Source organism: Argopecten irradians, chromosome 15, assembly GCF_041381155.1.
Source record: "Argopecten irradians isolate NY chromosome 15, Ai_NY, whole genome shotgun sequence".
NCBI classification, from domain to species: domain Eukaryota; kingdom Metazoa; phylum Mollusca; class Bivalvia; order Pectinida; family Pectinidae; genus Argopecten; species Argopecten irradians.
The window spans coordinates 19,961,786-19,985,874 of record NC_091148.1 but is presented as its reverse complement, the minus strand read 5'-3'; the positions used below and the strand labels follow the sequence as shown (position 1 = coordinate 19,985,874).

Here is a 24,089-nt window from a genome sequence, read left to right as displayed (position 1 = left end):
CATTTTCCTCTGAAAAGATATTAAAAATTAATTTTCTTAAAAAATAAAAGATGATTGACCTGGTGGAAGATTAAGATTTAAGCCATTTGGTTGAAAACTGATATTTACAGATTTTTTTTGTGATTAAAATTGAGGAATTCTGTTTAAAATCAAAAGATGTTCATTGAAAAAAGAACAAAACTAAATTAACCTCACATGTCCCTGAGTTGTCTTCTTTGTTTTACTCTAATGGACAGCCATGGCTTTAGCCATCAGTCGGTCAGTCAGGGGAGCGTTCTGTTTCAGGGCCTTTCTCTCGGTCAACAGCGATCTAGAAACAAGTTTAAATAAAAGTTTATAATGTAAGTTTATTCTGTGTTTTACTTTGATTACAAGAGTAATTTAATGTTGAACGTCGTTTTACCATCCCATCCCGAGCTTCACCATGAGGATTACTACTGTATAGTTGCTAACATTCGCAGTGTTTCAATTTCCTTATGTTCTCAAATTCATTCAAATTCGCAAAAATTAATATCTCACGATATGTATCAAAATTATATTTTTCATATTGGATCGCATCATGTGAATGACGATTTCAAAGGCTATAAATATGATTCGCAAAAATAAGTCCCCACCGTAAAGTTACAAACACTAAATTGGGAAATTTTATACCCACAAAATTTAGCAGCTATAAATCTTCTGCATCGTCCATAACTATGTCCTTAACCACAACTATGTCAAATTTTAACAAGAGGCCTGGAGGGCCTGTATCACAAGGCCAAAATCAAAACCAGAGGGGTTTGACTTAATGGCTTTATATTGGATGTTGTTGTCACCTTTCCCCCCACCCCACCAAAGGTAGGAATAAAAGGAAAATATCTCCGTCTCAGAACAAGCACTTTTATCACAACACGATCATGGATCCATGGAGTTGATGCATGTCAAAATTGATGACATTAATTCACCGTGGTAATGCAGCATAAATTCATGGCATCATGTATTTGCTTTACTTGTACAATGTTCTTTGAGGTCAAAAGGTTAGCACACACATTCATCTCTTATATACTTTTCAAAATTCTGTCACCTTAAGTCAGTGGCAAATCAGTAAAAGGTATGAAAATCAATGTGGTACATAGTTTACAGGTATACATGTTGTACCAGGTACATGGTTTATACAAGTTTTATACCCCAGCCAGCAGATGGTTTCCATGGCAACATACCTCGCTAGTTTATAAACCGACCAGTACATGGTTTCCATGGCTACATACCTCGCTAGTTTATAAATGGTTTATACATGGTTTATACACCGACCAGTACACGGTTTCCATGACTACATACCTCGCTATTCTACAGTGGTCCTTCTGTGGAGACTTCAGTGCTGCCTGGATAAGAAGCTGATTGAAAACATCTCTCTGTCGGTAAAACATAGCTAATGTTATAAACTGGATGTCATGTCCGTAAACTGAGCTCCATTTGATATGAGACTCTAGCGTTTACTTTAAAACAAGTCAACAAATTCATTAGATAATATTATACAAATATAGCATTTTGATGAGGTCGATACATGGTTATATATTGACCTAAGAAAAAAATATCGACCGAGGACGTAGTCCGAGGTCGATATTTTTTCTTAGGTCGATATAACCATGTATTGACCGAAACAAAATGCTATATTTGTTTTATTATTTTTCGTCATTTTCAAAAAATTACAAATTTTTCTGTATTTTAGCTGACTTCTGAGAATGAACTTGACATCTTTGTTTAAAGAAAGATGAAAAGAAAAGACAAAAACTTATATTTAACAGATGAATTATATTCTCAAAGCATACATATGTATATGACATACACATTAGAAACATGTTTTAACATCAAAAGTGTACAAATGACACAAATTAACAAAACTGCATATAATATATTTATTGCAAAATTCATTATGTGATGAATATAAATTAACAGTTAATAAATTGAACACTGTGTATCTACCACATTGGTAATGTTGATTTACTTGGTAATAAATGTTGTTAATTGATAGTGATGTTTGAACAATTATTAAATACTGGGGCAGGAGGCTGAAATCTGTTTGGCAGATACGAGACACAGTTTGTAATAGCTCTGTATTCTTCGTCTGTGGAGATAGAAACAGTTCTGATCAATTCATCACCCTGATCAAAATCACTTTGCAATTCTGCAATGAGATTTTCAGCTTGTGAATCCGACAATGGCTGAAATGAGCCGAAATCAATATTTTCAAAGTCGCTATCATCTATTTCCGAAGCTAAAGATGCAGGGACAGTAGTTTTTTTCCTTGATTTTCTCGCCAATTGTTGTAGACATAAGCTTTTTTCGTGTTGTCATCAGTTTTTCCAGAATACGTCTTCAACGAAGTTTCCGATCTATGGCCTGTTACAGTCATTATGTGCCTACCTGCAATATGAGCGGCATCTAACACATGAACAGTAGTTGCTCGGAGTGAGTGATTTGTATAAATTACAGAAAGTCCTGCCCGCTTTGATATTTCTCTCATGAATGATCCAAGTGTATTGTGGCCTAAAGCACATCCTGTGAATTTCACTCCATCACTTGCAGAGGTCATACCAGTTTTCAGCTTTTGAAATAGATTTGGGCTGTCGGCCTTCAGCATCCGAAGGTATTTCACAAAAGATCTTACGGGACACCTCAAACTCTCTGAAAATAAATACACATAGTTAGTGAAACTGCAGAGTAACACGCATTCTTTTACATTATATATTTAGAGTGACAAAAGGTGCATGCATTCAGTCATTGTCATAAAAAGAATTATTACTAAAGACAGAGTAACAATACAAAGGATAGTGATCAAGCACAACAACTTGTTTGCTGTAACCTTTGGACAAAATTGTTGTTTCAATAGAAATGAGTGAAATAGAATAACAATATAGAACAAAAACATATTTATACTGTAAGCTCATTTTACCAATCAAGTAACTAAATTGAAAATACAATTACATTTAAACAAACCTTTGATTTCGTACATGCGTCCATCTCCAGATCTCTCTGAATCATTCTGGTGGTTTTTTGTTTTTTCTGTGACTTTGTAAACAAACATGTTGTTTTGTGGATCCCTTGTAACTGCAAAATCACTCTTTTTCAATGTTGCAAGGTTCTCTCTCTACCTCGACGTCCGAAATGCAGCATTATATCTAAAAAGACCTAAACAAAGAGTTGGACAAAACATTAACATATAAAAATCACACTTAATATTCTACATACCAGGTAATTCAGATATTTTTTTCTGATAAATCATCATTCTAATCATTGCCATAGTAAGATAGCAGAGAAATACCATACCTGTACAATGTTTACATTCAATGATAAAATATGTTAACCAGTTACTCACCTTGTACTGTAATAATTGTGTGTCGTCGGGGTTACTGGTCACGTAGGTGTAAATGCGCTCCAAATCATCGTCATTTATTGGGGGGTGATGATCTATTACAGCTTTCCCCTGTCGTTTTAAACTCTTTTGTCATGGAATTGAAGATTTTTGCCGACTTTTTGAATTCGGAATCTTTTGCCAGGTTAATCCCATGTCTTTCTTTCTCTAGGTGTCTCTGAATCCCACTCCTATATGCCAAAAGTGTTGATTTTTTATAGAGTTCACCTTTTTTGTTTCTCATTTCCATGTAGAAATTTGACAGCGCGTCGTCTAAATCCTCAACAGAGAAGGTTTCAAAATCAGTACTCATGTTTCTAGCACCCACATAGTCTCTGAAAAGCCTAACAGCAGTGCTTGTCGCTCTCTTAGTGTTGTTTGAGTCTGCATTGTCCAAAATATATTTGATATCATCCGACGAAAGGTTTGGAAATCTGGTGTCGTCTGCCATGTTGTTGTGTTTACGCTTCGCCCTAGGTCATTCAAACGTTTGTTCCTATGCGGCGCTGACTCAACAAGCGTGTTAATGATAAGGATTGTGTATTATCTAAAAATAACCGTGCAATATATTTTTTCTATAAACTACTTCCGGAAAAATCGTGCAATATAGTTTTTTTATCGGTGATCACGTGGCGTGTTTTTGACCAATGAGAAGTGATAAAAAATCCAGAAAAATAATAAAACACTTTGTAGCATACTTTTCAGCCCCATACCGTTATTGTCAGTATGTACAAACTAAAAAATTTGGACTGAACTAGAACATGATGTCCAAATGGCAAATTTAAGCCAACCCAATCCAATTAATAATGAAGAGATTTTATGTAACTCTGGAAAAGGTGAAGTATTTTGTTTCTATACAGATTACCCTCATTTATTTTGATTAAGGATTATTGCCACCAAGTTTTGTTGAAATCCCTCCGGTCATTTAGGAGGAGTAGTCGATTGATCATTGTGTCTATACAGACAGTCAGACAGAGAGAGGGTATGTGTGTTATAATTAGCCTGCACGGCTTACCCCGTTGTACAGCTTACCCGGTACCCACAACCTAAGGAATATACATGTTCAACCTACAAGCAGGTCTTTAGGCCTCTTAATAGTACATGAATTTGAACCTGTATGAATGACCTTAAAAGAAAGGCCAATATCATGTATTTGTTGGCCAGAATGTCAAATATTGGACCTCTTATTACCATTCACTAGAGGACCTTTATTCCAGCAAGCTGTACATAATTTTGCTTATTGATGTAGAGATTTTTTTTTGATGAAAGGTCAAGGTCATTCATATCATGTGTATTGTTCAATGTTTAGTTTCTGGGGCTTCTGGTATTTGAAAAGAAGTTGTTTTAATATTATTTTCAACAAACTTGACCCCTGTGACTTTTGATGAATATCAGGGAAATTCATTAAACAATGTTGGTATTCTTCAATCCAACATGATATAGTCTGAATATCAGGTCTCTAAATGCCTTAATTAACATAATTTTATTAAAGGTGAAAAATTAAGACCAAGATGAAGGACACACCAAAAAAGAATTGGTCAAATGACACTTATCTCATGCGACTTAAAATGTAGCTTCAAAAGAAAACCTGCCTTAGAGCCACCTCTGTATAAAAGCCACCTGCTTAATAAGACCAGTTTCTTTGAATCCCAAACGATCCATTTGGCTGTAAAGTCTATACCTTTGAATCCCAAACGATCCATTTGGCTGTAAAGTCTATAAAGATTTTTTCCTTGGCCCCTTTGGTGGTCTTTCACATAACATAAGTTTTAATCTGATTTTGAATAGAACAAACATATGACATCACAGCTTCAACATTTACCTGTGCGTGACTGCCTCCTATAGTAATTACTCTATACCTTATGGGGTACATAAGGTCCACCGCTCGGGCGTAATCTCCGTTTTCGTATGCCAGGATTCCCTCACACAATGGCACACCTACTTCCTCAGATATTCGACGATTATCTCCCTTGCCATTCCTACAGTGAGAACAATTAAATAGACCTATCATACATGGATAACTATTAAATGCCATTCAATGCTAAAATGGATTGAACTAGAACTGTTGTCAGAGTGGATGACTAATACCACTCCCCCCCCTCCCTGCACAAATTTAACTCCATTAATAGGGGACATTGCAGAATCCTATATAGTTTACTCCACTCCCCTTTGTATCAGGGTTCTGTGTACCAAATTTTGTCAAAAGCTGTCGAGTAGTTTAGGAGGAGTTTGCCGGACAAAGTTGTGTCTACAGACAGACAGACAGACAGACAGACAAACAACTCAATTCAAGTATAATAAAGTCATTTACCTGACAAAGTCTTTCAATGTGTCAATCATTTTTTGTGACTCCTCCTTTTTATCTGCTCCCAGACAAGCAAACAGGATGTGAGCATCGTTAAAGGTCATGATGTGATCCTCAAGGTGAGATTCACAGAGGTCAAACACTTCCTTCCATCTGTCCTTGACATTGACTCCTGAAAAAGTTCAAAGGTGAAATATCAAAGGTTATGTTTCAATACATGTCTTTTAAACTTAATTCTTACTGTAATGTGTACTGGTCTAGATTTTTTTCTCTCTTACAAATCTTTATTTTGTTTTAAATTACAATGCTTGATTTAATGGAAGAAATGAAATTCTGTCTGCCTTTTTTCATAAACAAAAATCACCCCAAATTGATATTTTTCTATGATTTCTTCTATGATTCACACAGTTATCCACTGATTTGTACAATACAACTCTTTCTTATAAAAGTAGTAAGAAAGTTCACATCATTATGTGACATAAATACATTGTCAATGAAATCATTACGATAATCGATATTCCATCATCTGTGATAATGGTGCTATAAAGATGCTCCTTAATTTATAGAGGATCTTACATGAGTCTCTATGTAATATGAAATTTATCAAACGAGTTCAAGAATTTGATAAGCCATGAGCCTTTAGGCGAGTTGCATATCAAATCATGTAACAAGTTTGATAAATCTTTAATCACATAGTCATGAGTGTAAGATTCTATTTATCACATAACTTTTATTAATAGAAATATAAGAGAAACTTTTAAAATTTGTCTCTATATGAAACAGTAGAAATCCAGCTTGGAGGCGACTTTTCCATCTACTGAGACAATCATGCGACGTCGTCAAAACTACCTGTGACATCACAATAGTGTTATTACACATGTGTCTTATGATATTTATGAAATGGCCGTATGACATGGCGAGACGGGCCAGTTATGTGATAAATCAAATTTCATCACTTCTCTGATGGAAGAAACAAGCAAACATGATACTACCAAGTAGATTTTTTGCTATTCAGTACTCAACAATCATCATGCTAACAGGCAGAAATATTTTTATGAAGACTACTCTTGACAGGCCCATGTGAGAGTCTATTGGTCTATACCTTCCATTTGAAGTCTGTACAATAAGGAGGAAGCATCGACCAGGTCCAAAAGTGCTCCGGAAGTCTTGGATCGCCTCATAACTTCACTATCAAATATGCCAAGAGCATCATCATAGGTACCCTGTAAATATCCCCATTAACAAAGCATATTGTTACTTGATTGTCTATATAAATGTAAATGAAGTAATTTTGCCTATTGACCAGTCAGAAGTTTGACTGTTTGCTGGGGCGTGTATTTATTATTGACGTCATAATTACTTGTTGACGTCATAAACACTGGCGCGCCGGATCGACGCAAACACTAGTATTCTTTCGGCAAAAGTCTATCTCATCAGAAGCTCAGTGATAAGTTTAAGATTGCAGTTCAGGTAACAAACAGTTGTTTCATGCCTTTTCAGTCAACAGTCAAAACTCTTTCCCTCCGTGTTTGGACAACCCTATAAGCTGTTTCCCTCCGCCTCCGGACTCGGGAAACATTTCTTAGGGTTGGTCCCAACACCTCAGGAAAGTGTTTTGACTGTTGACTGTAAAGACATGAAACAACTGTATACTGTTATACATACTGTTTCTACAAGTACAACCAGTCATGCAAGATAATGCTTCAATAAATAATGCTTCATGGTGAGTTACAAAAGTCAAGGTTATACACAAAGTTTTGCCAAGAAAAACAAGCTCATGAATCTTTTACACTAAAGGTAACAAACAAATAGAATATTTTTAAGTTTTTTACTCATTTTTTCAGTAATATAAAATTTACCGTCTTTAGATTGCAAGACATTTTATTATCTAATACATAGTTATCCCCCTTTTCTTAAAGACAATTACCTCCCTTGTGAAACAATGTTCCTTCCCTAGTAGACAGTTATAAACCTGACTTCAAATCCTGATCATGTTCATATCATAATGGATTTTACTGTTTGAAGTAAATATCGCAAAAGTTTTGAACAGTTAAATTACCGGTAGAAACACAGAGTTAGCTCCCTTCTTTAACATTTAGTTACCTACCTTTTCAATATTGTAAACGCCATAATGCCAGTAATTATGACAGGCAATCATTCCACACGTCTGTAATACAGAAGTTAAAAATAGGTCTAAAGGTCATTCAATGCCAAAGGTCAAGGTCATTTATTTGATTGATTGATTTAATGATAGTCATTGAGATATGGTAAACTAACAAAAACAAGCAAATTCATGGAATTTCCATCCCCCGCTTTCAGGACATATTGTAGGTAAACGTTATTGAGGTTAGGTTTAACCTTGGTTGAAACATGAAGAAATCAACTGAAGTCTTATTCGGAAGTAAGATGTGTAAAAAAATGTCTGCTGAAAGTGACTATTAAAGTGTACACGGAATGGAAAATGATATTTAGATATGTTATTCTGTTTGATCTCCTGACAAGAATGTTGAAAACCGCATCAAAATCGGCCGCTTCAGTACCGAGATACCGCCCTCCGAAGTGCTCGATTTTTACCTGTATATCAACTGCTAATCAGGGAATCGGCCGCTCACGCTGATTTGGGGAATAACCGGATGTGACGTCACGAGGACAACGGCAGTGAGGTGTTTGGTAGTGGGGTTATAGCACAAAGGTGGACATATATGTATTCCTAAAATGGGGTTACGAGAATTTTACAGATATATATACAGTGTACAGTTATGGTGACGATTTAATTATGTATAATAGGAAATATTGCAACTGAAATCATGCTAAATACGTAAGTAGATTAGCGGAAATTTTAAGTTATTTATGTTTCTGGTATAAGCCAGGTGTACCTTGTGTAAAAACTTTTAAGTAGAGATCTTATCTCTGTTTTAACAGCTTAATAAATTATCAAACCTGGAGAATATTCAATTTTCATAATGTCATATAAAAAGAGACGAATTCGAAAAATGATGGTCATATAATTATCCATTTGAATATGTTTCTGTATAAATAAAAATTCACTTGGCCTATGAATTTCAGGAATCAGCATAACGAAAAGAAAAGGTGTTAAATATATTTCATTGTTCAATACACGTAAATATCATAGACATAAATTGGTAGGGCAGTGAATAAAAAAAATAAACCACTTGAGAAATTTAATTTAAAATACATAATTCATTTATAGCTGTAACGAGTCTATCTTCCTTTTACAGCTACATGTACATATACATGTATGAGAACATATGTTATTCTAACAATATTCAACAGTACATTTATTGGTCATATATATTATCATTATTAGTATTATATAATGATCGATATTGACCGAAATTCACAAAGAATTGACTGTAAAAAATCGATATTTACAAACAGATAGTTTATATTAGATGGCAGACACTGAAAATCGCCACTCTATCTTATGCGAGTAGAGTAGGTCCCGTTGTCCTCGTGATGTCACAGGTCAGGGGTCCCGAATCGGGGTCAATGGCTTGGGGCTTCAGGTGTGTTCTAGAGAAAAGTCACATTATCTCTAATACCGTATTCGTTCTGAAACTCGTACTTTCTCTATTCTAAATTTTATACAAGGACACATTTATCAAGCCTTATATACCAAACCATTCCGTGTACACTTTAAACTTGGCCATAACTCTACTACATAATGTCGGCCAAAAGTGGCAACCGAACTTAGCCAAGCCCTTAAGGCATTTGACCTTGGTACCACGTTTGAACAAAATCAGTTAATATCTATTAGAGTTATTGCAGGGAAATGGCAGAAAATGACTTTTCATTATTAAATCAAAGGGCCATAACTCTGCTTGGTCTGTCGCAAGTGGCGATCAATGTTGGCCGAGCCCTTCAGACATTTAAATTTGTAACCAAGTTTGAAGAAAATCGGTTAATACTTATTACAGTTATTGTACGAAGTGGCAGAAAAAGACTTTTTTTTATCAAATCAAAGGGCAATAACTCTGCTAATTAAGATCTGCCAAAAGTGGTGATCGCCTTGGCTAATCCCTAAAGGCATTTAACTTTATTACCAAGTTTTACCAATATTAGTATTAACATTTGTTAGTTATTACAGAGAAACTGCAGAAAAAGGACATTTGTAGTAAATTAAAGGGCCATAACTCTAATAAATAACATCCGCTGAAAGAGTTGATCGAACCTGGCCAGGCACTTAAGGCATTCAACCTTGTTACAAAGTTTGAAGAAAATCGGTTAATATTTATTATAGTTATTGTACGGAAGTGGCAAAAACGGACTTTTTTTTATTTAAGCAAATGGCCATAACACCCCTAAATAAAGTCCGTTGAAGTTCGCGATCGAACTTGGCCGAGTCCTTAAGACAATTAATCTTGTTACTAAGTTTGAAGAAAATTGGTTTACATTTGTTACACTTATTGCACGGAAATGGCAAAAATGACATTTTTAGTAATTAAAAGGGCCGTAACTCCGCTAAATAAGGTCCATTGACAGTCACAATCGAACTTGGCCAAGCCCTTAAGACATTTAACCTTGTCACAAGTTTGAAGAAAATCGGTTCACATTTGTTACAGTTATTGCATGGAAACGAAGTGTTACAGACAGATGGACAGACAGACGGACAAACCCAAATTAATATCCCCCGTTTCGGAGAAAGCGGGGGATAAAAATTAAAAGAAAAAGAAACTTCCTTTGTGATTGTGAATAGTTTGACCGAAATGTTGTAGAATTCATTGTTTGTTGTTTTATGGATTTTTTTCTTTTATATCATATTAGTAGCCAAGGTCATTTAAGGAAGTGCTAGCTAAGTTTGGGAGGTTAAAGGTCAACTTACATTCCAGTTGTTTTCTGTGTTGGACATAAAATTGATTCCTTCCTCAAATCGTCCCTGCATCTCGAGGACATGAGCCATAGCATGTGTCGACCAAGCATCCTTATTATTTAAATCAAGTCCCTGCAATAGGACATCAGATGCAGTACAAAATCATTTTATGCCAAAAATATATATGTGGTCAAAATATTTTTTGCCATTCTGACCTTGATATATGACCTTGAGTTTAAAATATAGAACAAATATTTGATATACACTGTACAGTATATCTGAAGATTTAAGGTATATAAAAATCAATTGTAATTATCAGAATGCACCTGCAGTTTCAAGAGAGATGTCTTAACATTTTAATTTTTTCATTTTTTTTATATAAATGCTATATCAATTTTCACCTTTGACCTTTAAATATGACTTGTGACGAACTGCTACTAATCAGAAGAATATAACCTCTACCTGTGTTGAGAAGAACTTCTTGTTTGTGAGATAATTGAAGCATAGACACTGATATAAAAACACTAACACTAGACAATAAATTTACCTACAAAAAGAGTTAGGATAAGTGCATCATCAGTATATACTTTTGTATTACCTGTCGAGCAGCGATTTCTGCCTGGTGGTACATGTTACATTCCTCTAGTCCAAAGGCATGCATCCCCAACAGGTACCTAGTTGGTAGAACAAAGTTAAAATTAACTTTTATCTACATCTAGAGCACATTCTCCCCCAAAGATCCTTCCCAACCTCACCCATCCCCTCCCTCTCTTGCCACCTCACCCATCCCCTCCCTTTCTACAAACCTGCCCCATCCACCTAAATCATCCCCTCCCTCACTACAACTTGCCCCATCCCTCTCTCCCATCCCATCCCTGCAACTCTACCTGCCCAACCCCACCTCACTCATCCCCTCCCTCCCTCCAAACCATCCTTCCCCACCTTACCCATCCCCTCCCTCCATCCCTCCAAACCATCCATCCCCACCTTACCCATCCCCTCCCTCCTTCCCTCCAAACCATCCATCCCCACCTTACCCATCCCCTCCCTCCTTCCCTCCAAACCATCCATCCCCACCTTACCCATCCCCTCCCTCCCTCCAAACCATCCTTCTCCACCTTACCCATCCCCTCCCTCCCTCCCTCCAAACCATCCATCCCCACCTTACCCATCCCCTCCCTCCCTCCCACCAAACCATCCATCCCCACCTTACCCATCCCCTCTCTCCCTCCAAACCATCCTTTCCCACCTTACCAATCCCCTCCCTCCCTCCCTCCAAACCATCCATACCCTCCCTCCCTCCAAACCATCCATCCCCACCTTACCCAATCCCTTCCCTCACTCAAAACAATCCATCCCCACCTTACCCCATCCCCTCCCTCCCTCCAAACCATCCATCCCCACCTTACCCCATCCCCTCCCTCCCTTACAACCTTCCCCCACCCCCACACACCATTCCCTCCCACCTTCCAAGTAACTTCTCCCCTCTTCATTTATTCTCTCCCACCATGCAAATCTAGCTCATTGTGTGTTAAAAAAATGACCTGCTAGATCTAGATGGAGAATTATATAAGTTGGACAGCAAAAGTTATATTATAAAGTTATTAAGTTATTGTAATAAAGCAATCAACTCGCCCCCTAAGAAACAAAATGAACTGAACCAATCCTAAGGCTGGAACAGTTCATTCTAAAATTTAAGGTACCAGTAGATAAATAGCCCAGGAAAAAAAACCATGATTCAATGACTTTAGAATAATCATCAGTGATATTCTGAATAAATTTTTTGTATTTATTTGCATATGCTGAAGTAGAGTATGAACATTTCTTATTTACCACGAGAATAAAAGAAATCTATGACATTTTTATATCACCCTGATATAACATTTATTTAGTAACATCGGATACACGAACAGATACAGGTGTATATAATGACCTAATATGTAAATTGACACACCTATACACGATTCTATGTAACCTATACTTCTACTAACCTTGACACATTTGTCCCTACTATGAACTGTTCCCTGTGTGTTCAACCATTTAAATGCCTTGTATCTCAAAAGCTGTCCCCGATATTCCTCCCCCCACTACTTCAATCCTTTCACCTATGACTCTCAATACAAAATAAAACGTGACCTAGTTTCAATTGGAGTCTATTGAAATATACAGTGAAACCTGCCTCAGTGACAACCTTTGGATAAAGACCACCTGCTTAATAAGATCATTTTTCTGGGGTCCCATATTGTAATAAATGACACAATTTGACCTGTGTATAAAGACCACTTGGCTATAAAGTAGGGCTGCCGCGATACGGGCAGAAGCGTACCACGACATTGCGATACACAACAACTGTATTGTGATATGTATTGCAATATTTTGACCTTAACATATGTGGTGTCTATTTTGTATATATTCCATAATAAAAACACCCTTTACATTATACAAACATACAGTGCTATGTTATGTAGTTTTACATCAATTTCAACAAGCTAAGTTGTTGAGTAACAAAAATGTTCAAATGTGAGGTTCTTGTTTTAAAAAAATACGAGTCTGTTTGTGAAAACGCTAGGCTACAGACGATCGTAACCTAATAATGCAATAACTAAACATGATAGTGTCTGCAAATATTTACACTTTTGAACCTAAATGATGAACAAATTTACGTACAATTGTCCTGGTAAAATAAGCTTACGATCGTGATTAAACTTCAAAGGGCTGATCGGCTTGCAGTGTTGTTTTGACACGTGTAGGAAATCGAAAATGGCGGCAGACGATGAAGCCTGACATAGCTGGCAAAATCCCTGCAGCCATGTATTCACCGGGCCTTAAATGTGTTTAGAGAATTATATATTCCGGTATTGTTGATTGATGGAGCGAATCAGCTTGATAATATTTCAGAAACTAGCCTAATGTCATATTGTTTATATTCAACGTCATGCAAATGTTTGAATCATTTGAACATTATACACGTTAGTTACAAACATTTGACCGACATCTGAATCGAATGAAAACGAAAGGGATACCCACATGGCTTCATATTATCGGAATATGTATCGCGGTACAATATTTTTTGTTGGTGCATTGCAATACCACAATATACCGGTGAACCGCGGCAGCCCTACTATAAAGACCATTTTCCTTTGCACCTTGGGTGGTCTTTAGTTGTACATGTGTTCGAGAGTTACACACACCAAATGTATAAGACAGCTAAAGTCAGTTTTAGAAATAAGACTGATGCTGCATCAAAGTTATACATGTATGTTATGTTACTAGTTAATAATTTAGAACAGCATCTCAACAAAAATAATAATTAAATAACGATGTATTTCTTACCCATATAGTGGAATTTGTTTGTTCCACGACGGCATTACTCGAGCGATGCTGTCCCTCATCTGTGGATGGAGGCCGAGATAGAAGTAGGAATCGTGGGCAAACTTAATAGCGAGCATGTCCTGGGGGTACGTCACCAAAATATCCTCCCATACATTGGTCGCAGCAATCATCTCCCTGACAACAGGGTCAAAGGTAACATATTTCTCATACAGAGTCAAAGGTTAAATATCTCCCTAATGAAAATGTCAAAAGGTTATATATCTCCGAAACAACAGTGTCAAAGGTTAAAAATCTCTCTAACAATAGAGTCAAATTTAAAATAGTTCCCTAAAAAGGGTCAAAGGTTAAATATCTCCCTAACAACAGAGTCAAAGATTAAATATGTCCCAAACAAAGGGTCAAAGGTTAAATACATCCTTAACAAAAGGGTCAAAGGTTAGACATCTCTCTAACAACAGGGTCAAATGCTAAATATTTCCTTCATAACAAGTAAATTCTAAAATGTTAAATTGGTTAGCAATAAATAACGATAATTACATTTAAAATTAAAATTTGATATCAAATGTAAATATGTATGGAAAATCATGGAAATTAAATATTTAAGAAATATACTACTAAAGGTGCTGAAAGATGATGTGATTTCTCTAGAAAATAAATTACCTACCCCTCGGCCCAGAGCCTTACAGCGTTGACATGCTTCCTTTCTCGGTCTGTGATGCCGTTAGCCTCTGCCAGGCTGACCATATCTTTGATTTCTTTGTCAAACTCCTTATCTAATCTGATCGTCCTGCCAGTCCCCAAAACTTCCAAACCATTCTTGATCACATGACCCATCACTATAACAACATGTGATCACATGACCCATTACTATGATAACAATACAACATTGACACATAACTTATGCACCTCACTCAAATGCAGTGGATGCCTTCTTCAAATAATTAACACTTGTAATTTAAACAAATCATTCAAGCCAAAGAAATACATCTGAATTTCCAATTTATATCACCTAACAAGAGATCCCAGAGGGATCTTGGTGCCCACCAAAGTTTGATCTATGTCTGACAATTGACATATGAATTTTTCTCATTTCAAACTTCAACTATCACAATTCAAGATGGCAACCTGTCTGCCATCCCGTTGACCCCAAAATGCAAAACTAGGGTTCAAGGGTAACTACATATGGAATTTGAGACAGATCCCTTAAACACTTTCTGAGAAATATCAGTAACAAGAATTGTTAACTGATGGACCAAGAATGAAAGGCAATTTGAATAACTAACCATCTGATGATGGTGAGCTAAAAATCAGGTAAATTTCATTCAGACGTAAATTTTCTGTTCCTACATCAGGTCAAGGTCATTCATTTCAAGAAACCTTGATATCCTTCAACCCAACATGCTCCCCATATATCAGTTTCAATATTACAATACATATTCAATATTATTTAAATCTACTACTTATATGGGCAACACATTGTTTATTACCTTTTATATATTCATACATGCAAATTAAAGACAATTATTTGTAGAATTTTTAAAGTGGTTCAACCAACTGGTTTTAAATACAATTAAATATTAAATTAATATATACCATACTATACCTACCAAAGTTGGGATCTGCTTCTACGGTTTTAACACAGGTTGTTTCCAGGCCTCCCAAACTTTCTTCATCGTACCAGCCGACATACTGAAAAGAAAATATCTTTCAAAATCAATAAAATTTTCTATCTCATCATTACACTAAGAGGGATGCATATGGTTATCGGTTTAAGTATGTTATGAAAATTTTGATTTGGTTTGATAGTTTAAATGACTTATTAACAGCCAAAGTCATTTTGAGGCCACTACCTATCCGAAACAAGTTTTTGATTCGTAAAAGGGGATTGACAATTTTCTAGTGTAGCAAAACTTATTAGATTAACGCAGGGATTTCCCGCATGGAGGTTTTCTGCTTCTTTGACGCACAAAAATGCCAAGGGACTCCTAAAATAAAATGATGGGAGTCCTTGGGACTCAATGTGGAAGGAATTTGAAATGAAAATTACATGTCAATTAGATGAAGTAGAAGCAATCATTGTCTATTTTTCCAAAAGTATATACTGTTATTACAGTACAGAAAATGTTTTCTGAGACAGAATAGAAAGTTTTAAAAGGTCTACAGTAAATTTTAGCAAACAGACTCCAATATTCATAAGGGCCTCGCAAACTTCTAACCTAGTCCCTGGGACTCCCCAAAGTTAAAACGGGATGGAAATCCCTGTTAATTACTGTGGCTGATTTATGCCATTTCGCCCCGAAAAGACGAAAATTAAATATCTTAATTCTCGTCTTTTCGCCCTGAAAAGACGAAAATTAACAAATTAAAATTTTGTCTTTTCTTCGCGGCAAAAAGACGAAAGTGATGCACGCTCATTAGCCCCTTTAATTTTTCTTTTTGTCTTCAAAAATCTTGTCTTTAAGGGGGCGAAAAGATAAGATTTAACAAACTTTAAATTTCGTCTTTTCACCCCGAAAAGACGAAAATTAAATAATGAACCTTAAATTTCGTCTTTTCGTTTCGAAAATATGAAAATTAAATAATGAACCTTAAATTTCGTCTTTTCGTTTCGAAAATATGAAAATTAACAAACCATAAATTTCGTATTTTTGCTCCTAAAAATTACAAATTACAGATATACTTTGTTATCTTTCATATACGACGGAGATTATAATTTAATTTCTAATGTACTTATAATGAAGACCATGTGTCATGTATGTAGTCAAAATGTCTTTTCAAATGATACATGAGGGCGAAAAGACGAAAAGACAAAATTTAAGTTTTGTTTATTTTCGTCTTTTCGGGGCGAAATGACGAAAAGATGAGATTTTTGAAGGCGAAAAGACGAGAATCAAAGCCTCAATTAGCATGTATCACTTTGGTCTTTTCGTGTTTTATTTTTCGTTTTTTCGTCTTTTTGCAGCGAAAAGACAAAATGTCACAAATCAGCCACTGTAGTAAATGCTAATTAATACTACACATATCATTAACTTCTGAACAAATGAATTTAATGATTATTTCCATAATGTGGGTCGTATTACTGCACGTTAGTTGACTCTCACTGCTCCAGACGGCAAAACAGCTACATGTAAATGAATCTTCAATACTAACATAGATTAAGTAGGATATCTCGCTTTTGTTTGGTATGGAAAACCTCATTGTAGGCTATAGCTATATATTTTCCTATGTCTTTTTAATAATTTTTATTTTTGTTTCGGAAAAGTAGCAGGATTTTCTGGCCATACAATGGCAATAAGTCATGACTAACCTGAGTGAGGGAGGCGTCGAATAGTTTTGCTCGCGCTTTCGGTTACTGTGGTTGCGTGGTCAATATGGGATTCTCCGTGGTCAGGGATGCAGGCCCAGGCCTGAAAGGAACAACATTAAATTAATGGTCAAAAATGTTACCTATTTAATAGTCGGGAGATTCAGATCCAAAAACGATGTGGGTAAAATACAATTTTACTGTCGATTAGGCCTAGTCACATTATCCAGTGATTATGACATCACGAAACTCGTGTCAAATGATGATGTCATAATCGCCAGATGGTGGGACCAATCGACAGTAAATTGTACTTTACCCACGTTGTTTTGGGACCTCGAAACCAACGTATTGCCTTTATTATATTCTGTAAAACAAGGAAGTTTTTAAATCCATGAACGAAAATCAATACACATGTATGTTAGTGAGAAATCTTGTTTTTTTATGGTGAATGCATTTGGATTGTTTCTTTCAATTCTTATAAAAATATTTGAATAATTAATGAGTCAAAACTAACTAACATAAGGAAAACTTGACCAACGTTTTGATGGTCAAGTAAGTAACTTTTGTAACTGAAGAAAAATACTAAATTGTCTGCTCCTGTTTTTAATAGTGAAAATCTTTAAATAATATATTAAAAAGTAAAGATACCTTATAGCTGGTATTTAATAATATTTGTGCGTAAAATAATATTTACAAATCTAGAAACTAGCATCAAATTTAAGAAAAGAAAACCCATTTATATAACAGTGGTGTTATTTTCACGCTACACCCGGAACCACCGTCGTATATATATAGTATACATGAAACTATCAGTATCAGTAGAGTAGGATATACGTCTTATGTCATGACCGTGAGAATCGTCAGCACGCCTTATATATAGTATACAGGAAACTTTAGGAAATCAGTATCAGTAAAGTAGGATATACGTCTTATGTCAGACCGTGAGAATCGTCAGCACGCCTTATATATAGTATACAGGAAACTTTATAAATGCAGGTATCAGTAAGTAGGATATACGTCTTATGTCTGACCGTGAGAATCGTCAGCACGCCTTATATATAGTATACAGGAAACTTTAGGAAATCAGTATCAGTAAAGTAGGATATACGTCTTATGTCGACCGTGAGAATCGTCAGCACGCCTTATATATAGTATACAGGAAACTTTAGGAAATCAGTATCAGTAAAGTAGGATATACGTCTTATGTCAGTAACCGTGAGAATCGTCAGCACGCCTTATATATAGTATACAGGAAACTTTAGGAAATCAGTATCAGTAAAGTAGGATATACGTCTTATGTCTAACCGTGAGAATCGTCAGCACGCCTTATATATAGTATACAGGAAACTTTAGGAAATCAGTATCAGTAAAGTAGGATATACGTCTTATGTCAGAACCGTGAGAATCGTCAGCACACGCCTTATATATAGTATACAGGAAACTTTAGGAAATCAGTATCAGTAAAGTAGGATATACGTCTTATGTCAGACCGTGAGAATCGTCAGCACGCCTTATATATAGTATACAGGAAACTTTAGGAAATCAGTATCAGTAAAGTAGGATATACGTCTTATGTCAGACCGTGAGAATCGTCAGCACGCCTTATATATAGTATACAGGAAACTTTAGGAAATCAGTATCAGTAAAGTAGGATATACGTCTTATGTCAGACCGTGAGAATCGTCAGCACGCCTTATATATAGTATACAGGAAACTTTAGGAAATCAGTATCAGTAAAGTAGGATATACGTCTTATGTCAGACCGTGAGAATCGTCAGCACGCCTTATATATAGTATACAGGAAACTTTAGGAAATCAGTATCAGTAAAGTAGGATATACGTCTTATGTCAGACCGTGAGAATCGTCAGCACGCCTTATATATAGTATACAGGAAACTTTAGGAAATCAGTATCAGTAAAGTAGGATATACGTCTTATGTCAGACCGTGAGAATCGTCAGCACGCCTTATATATAGTATACAGGAAACTTTAGGAAATCAGTATCAGTAAAGTAGGATATACGTCTTATGTCAGACCGTGAGAATCGTCAGCACGCCTTATATATAGTATACAAGGAAACTTTAGGAAATCAGTATCAGTAAAGTAGGATATACGTCTTATGTCAGACCGTGAGAATCGTCAGCACGCCTTATATATAGTATACAAGAAACTTTAGGAAATCAGTATCAGTAAAGTAGGATATACGTCTTATGTCAGACCGTGAGAATCGTCAGCACGCCTTATATATAGTATACAAGAAACTTTAGGAAATCAGTATCAGTAAAGTAGGATATACGTCTTATGTCAGACCGTGAGAATCGTCAGCACGCCTTATATATAGTATACAGAGAAACTTTAGGAAATCAGTATCAGTAAAGTAGGATATACGTCTTATGTCAGACCGTGAGAATCGTCAGCACGCCTTATATATAGTATACAGGAAACTTTAGGAAATCAGTATCAGTAAAGTAGGATATACGTCTTATGTCAACCGTGAGAATCGTCAGCACGCCTTATATATAGTATACAGGAAACTTTAGGAAATCAGTATCAGTAAAGTAGGATATACGTCTTATGTCAGACCGTGAGAATCGTCAGCACGCCTTATATATAGTATACAAGAAACTTTAGGAAATCAGTATCAGTAAAGTAGGATATACGTCTTATGTCAGAACCGTGAGAATCGTCAGCACGCCTTATATATAGTATACAGGAAAACTTTAGGAAATCAGTATCAGTAAAGTAGGATATACGTCTTATGTCAGACCGTGAGAATCGTCAGCACGCCTTATATATAGTATACAGGAAACTTTAGGAAATCAGTATCAGTAAAGTAGGATATACGTCTTATGTCAGACCGTGAGAATCGTCAGCACGCCTTATATATAGTATACAGGAAACTTTAGGAATGGTATCTGTAGAGTTAGGATATACGTCTTATGTCAGACCGTGAGAATCGTCAGCACGCCTTATATATAGTATACAGGAAACTTTAGGAAATCAGTATCAGTAAAGTAGGATATACGTCTTATGTCAGACCGTGAGAATCGTCAGCACGCCTTATATATAGTATACAGGAAACTTTAGGAAATCAGTATCAGTAAAGTAGGATATACGTCTTATGTCAGACCGTGAGAATCGTCAGCACGCCTTATATATAGTATACAGGAAACTTTAGGAAATCAGTATCAGTAAAGTAGGATATACGTCTTATGTCTAACCGTGAGAATCGTCAGCACGCCTTATATATAGTATACAGGAAACTTTAGGAAATCAGTATCAGTAAAGTAGGATATACGTCTTATGTCAGACCGTGAGAATCGTCAGCACGCCTTATATATAGTATACAGGAAACTTTAGGAAATCAGTATCAGTAAAGTAGGATATACGTCTTATGTCAGACCGTGAGAATCGTCAGCACGCCTTATATATAGTATATCAGGAAACTTTAGGAAATCAGTATAAGTAAAGTAGGATATACGTCTTATGTCAGACCGTGAGAATCGTCAGCACGCCTTATATATAGTCTACAGGAAACTTTAGGAAATCAGTATCAGTAAAGTAGGATATACGTCTTATGTCAGACCGTGAGAATCGTCAGCACGCCTTATATATAGTATACAGGAAACTTTAGGAAATCAGTATCAGTAAAGTAGGATATACGTCTTATGTCAGACCGTGAGAATCGTCAGCACGCCTTATATATAGTATACAGGAAACTTTAGGAAATCAGTATCAGTAAAGTAGGATATACGTCTTATGTCAGACCGTGAGAATCGTCAGCACGCCTTATATATAGTATACAGGAAACTTTAGGAAATCAGTATCAGTAAAGTAGGATATACGTCTTATGTCTAACCGTGAGAATCGTCAGCACGCCTTATATATAGTATACAGGAAACTTTAGGAAATCAGTATCAGTAAAGTAGGATATACGTCTTATGTCAGACCGTGAGAATCGTCAGCACGCCTTATATATAGTATACAGGAAACTTTAGGAAATCAGTATCAGTAAAGTAGGATATACGTCTTATGTCAGACCGTGAGAATCGTCAGCACGCCTTATATATAGTATACAGGAAACTTTAGGAAATCAGTATCAGTAAAGTAGGATATACGTCTTATGTCAGACCGTGAGAATCGTCAGCACGCCTTATATATAGTATACAGGAAACTTTAGGAAATCAGTATCAGTAAAGTAGGATATACGTCTTATGTCAGACCGTGAGAATCGTCAGCACGCCTTATATATAGTATACAGGAAACTTTAGGAAATCAGTATAAGTAAAGTAGGATATACGTCTTATGTCAGACCGTGAGAATCGTCAGCACGCCTTATATATAGTATATACAGGAAACTTTAGGAAATCAGTATCAGTAAAGTAGGATATACGTCTTATGTCAGACCGTGAGAATCGTCAGCACGCCTTATATATAGTATACAGGAAACTTTAGGAAATCAGTATCAGTAAGTAGTAGGATATACGTCTTATGTCAACCGTGAGAATCGTCAGCACGCCTTATATATAGTATACAGGAAACTTTAGGAAATCAGTATCAGTAAAGTAGGATATACGTCTTATGTCAGACCGTGAGAATCGTCAGCACGCCTTATATATAGTATACAGGAAACTTTAGGAAATCAGTATCAGTAAAGTAGGATATACGTCTTATGTCAGACCGTGAGAATCGTCAGCACGCCTTATATATAGTATACAGGAAACATTAGGAAATCAGTATCCAATCAGTAAAGTAGGATATACGTCTTATGTCAGACCGTGAGAATCGTCAGCACGCCTTATATATAGTATACAGGAAACTTTAGGAAATCAGTATCAGTAAAGTAGGATATACGTCTTATGTCAGACCGTGAGAATCGTCAGCACGCCTTATATATAGTATACAGGAAACTTTAGGAAATCAGTATCAGTAAAGTAGGATATACGTCTTATGTCAGACCGTGAGAATCGTCAGCACGCCTTATATATAGTATACAGGAAACTTTAGGAAATCAGTATCAGTAAAGTAGGATATACGTCTTATGTCAGACCGTGAGAATCGTCAGCACGCCTTATATATAGTATACAGGAAACTTTAGGAAATCAGTATCAGTAAAGTAGGATATACGTCTTATGTCAGACCGTGAGAATCGTCAGCACGCCTTATATATAGTATACAGGAAACTTTAGGAAATCAGTATCAGTAGAGTAGGATATACGTCTTATGTCAGACCGTGAGAATCGTCAGCACGCCTTATATATAGTCTACAGGAAACTTTAGGAAATCAGTATAAGTAAAGTAGGATATACGTCTTATGTCAGACCGTGAGAATCGTCAGCACGCCTTATATATAGTATACAGGAAACTTTAGGAAATCAGTATAAGTAAAGTAGGATATACGTCTTATGTCAGACCGTGAGAATCGTCAGCACGCCTTATATATAGTATACAGGAAACTTTAGGAAATCAGTATAAGTAAAGTAGGATATACGTCTTATGTCCGACCGTGAGAATCGTCAGCACGCCTTATATATAGTATACAGGAAACTTTAGGAAATCAGTATCAGTAAAGTAGGATATACGTCTTATGTCAGACCGTGAGAATCGTCAGCACGCCTTATATATAGTATACAGGAAACTTTAGGAAATCAGTATAAGTAAAGTAGGATATACGTCTTATGTCAGACCGTGAGAATCGTCAGCACGCCTTATATATAGTATACAGGAAACTTTAGGAAATCAGTATCAGTAGAGTAGGATATACGTCTTATGTCAGACCGTGAGAATCGTCAGCACGCCTTATATATAGTATACAGGAAACTTTAGGAAATCAGTATAAGTAAAGTAGGATATACGTCTTATGTCAGACCGTGAGAATCGTCAGCACGCCTTATATATAGTATACAGGAAACTTTAGGAAATCAGTATCAGTAGAGTAGGATATACGTCTTATGTCAGACCGTGAGAATCGTCAGCACGCCTTATATATAGTATACAGGAAACTTTAGGAAATCAGTATCAGTAAAGTAGGATATACGTCTTATGTCAGACCGTGAGAATCGTCAGCACGCCTTATATATAGTATACAGGAAACTTTAGGAAATCAGTATAAGTAAAGTAGGATATACGTCTTATGTCAGACCGTGAGAATCGTCAGCACGCCTTATATATAGTATACAGAAACTTTAGGAAATCAGTATCAGTAAAGTAGGATATACGTCTTATGTCAGACCGTGAGAATCGTCAGCACGCCTTATATATAGTATACAGGAAACTTTAGGAAATCAGTATCAGTAAAGTAGGATATACGTCTTATGTCAGACCGTGAGAATCGTCAGCACGCCTTATATATAGTATACAGGAAACTTTAGGAAATCAGTATCAGTAAAGTAGGATATACGTCTTATGTCAGACCGTGAGAATCGTCAGCACGCCTTATATATAGTATACAGGAAACTTTAGGAAATCAGTATCAGTAAAGTAGGATATACGTCTTATGTCAGACCGTGAGAATCGTCAGCACGCCTTATATATAGTATATACAGGAAACTTTAGGAAATCAGTATCAGTAAAGTAGGATATACGTCTTATGTCAGACCGTGAGAATCGTCAGCACGCCTTATATATAGTATACAGGAAACTTTAGGAAATCAGTATCAGTAAAGTAGGATATACGTCTTATGTCAGACCGTGAGAATCGTCAGCACGCCTTATATATAGTATACAGGAAACTTTAGGAAATCAGTATCAGTAAAGTAGGATATACGTCTTATGTCAGACCGTGAGAATCGTCAGCACGCCTTATATATAGTATACAGGAAACTTTAGGAAATCAGTATCAGTAAAGTAGGATATACGTCTTATGTCAACCGTGAGAATCGTCAGCACGCCTTATATATATAGTATACAGGAAAACTTTAGGAAA

At 36.1% G+C, this 24,089-nt stretch overlaps 1 protein-coding gene and 1 pseudogene across 1 annotated transcript in view; both read right to left on the bottom strand.

Moving 5' to 3' along the window:
• The window catches only part of LOC138308659 (tetratricopeptide repeat protein 38-like), a 42,483-nt gene that overhangs the window by 4,530 nt on the left and 13,864 nt on the right, over positions 1-24,089 (bottom strand). Inside the window, exons 2-13 of the mRNA XM_069249696.1 lie at positions 17,168-17,202; positions 15,468-15,549; positions 14,525-14,696; positions 13,861-14,034; positions 11,126-11,201; positions 10,540-10,659; positions 7,804-7,863; positions 6,799-6,919; positions 5,703-5,868; positions 5,214-5,370; positions 1,318-1,391; positions 191-310 (exon numbers count right to left, since the gene is read on the bottom strand). Coding sequence (XP_069105797.1) covers positions 226-310; positions 1,318-1,391; positions 5,214-5,370; positions 5,703-5,868; positions 6,799-6,919; positions 7,804-7,863; positions 10,540-10,659; positions 11,126-11,201; positions 13,861-14,034; positions 14,525-14,696; positions 15,468-15,549; positions 17,168-17,202 — 1,322 coding nt within the window. The 3' untranslated portion in view covers positions 191-225. The remainder of the gene's footprint in view (positions 1-190; positions 311-1,317; positions 1,392-5,213; positions 5,371-5,702; positions 5,869-6,798; positions 6,920-7,803; positions 7,864-10,539; positions 10,660-11,125; positions 11,202-13,860; positions 14,035-14,524; positions 14,697-15,467; positions 15,550-17,167; positions 17,203-24,089) is intronic.
• On the bottom strand, positions 1,643-5,049 carry LOC138308405 (uncharacterized protein KIAA1958-like; annotated as a pseudogene).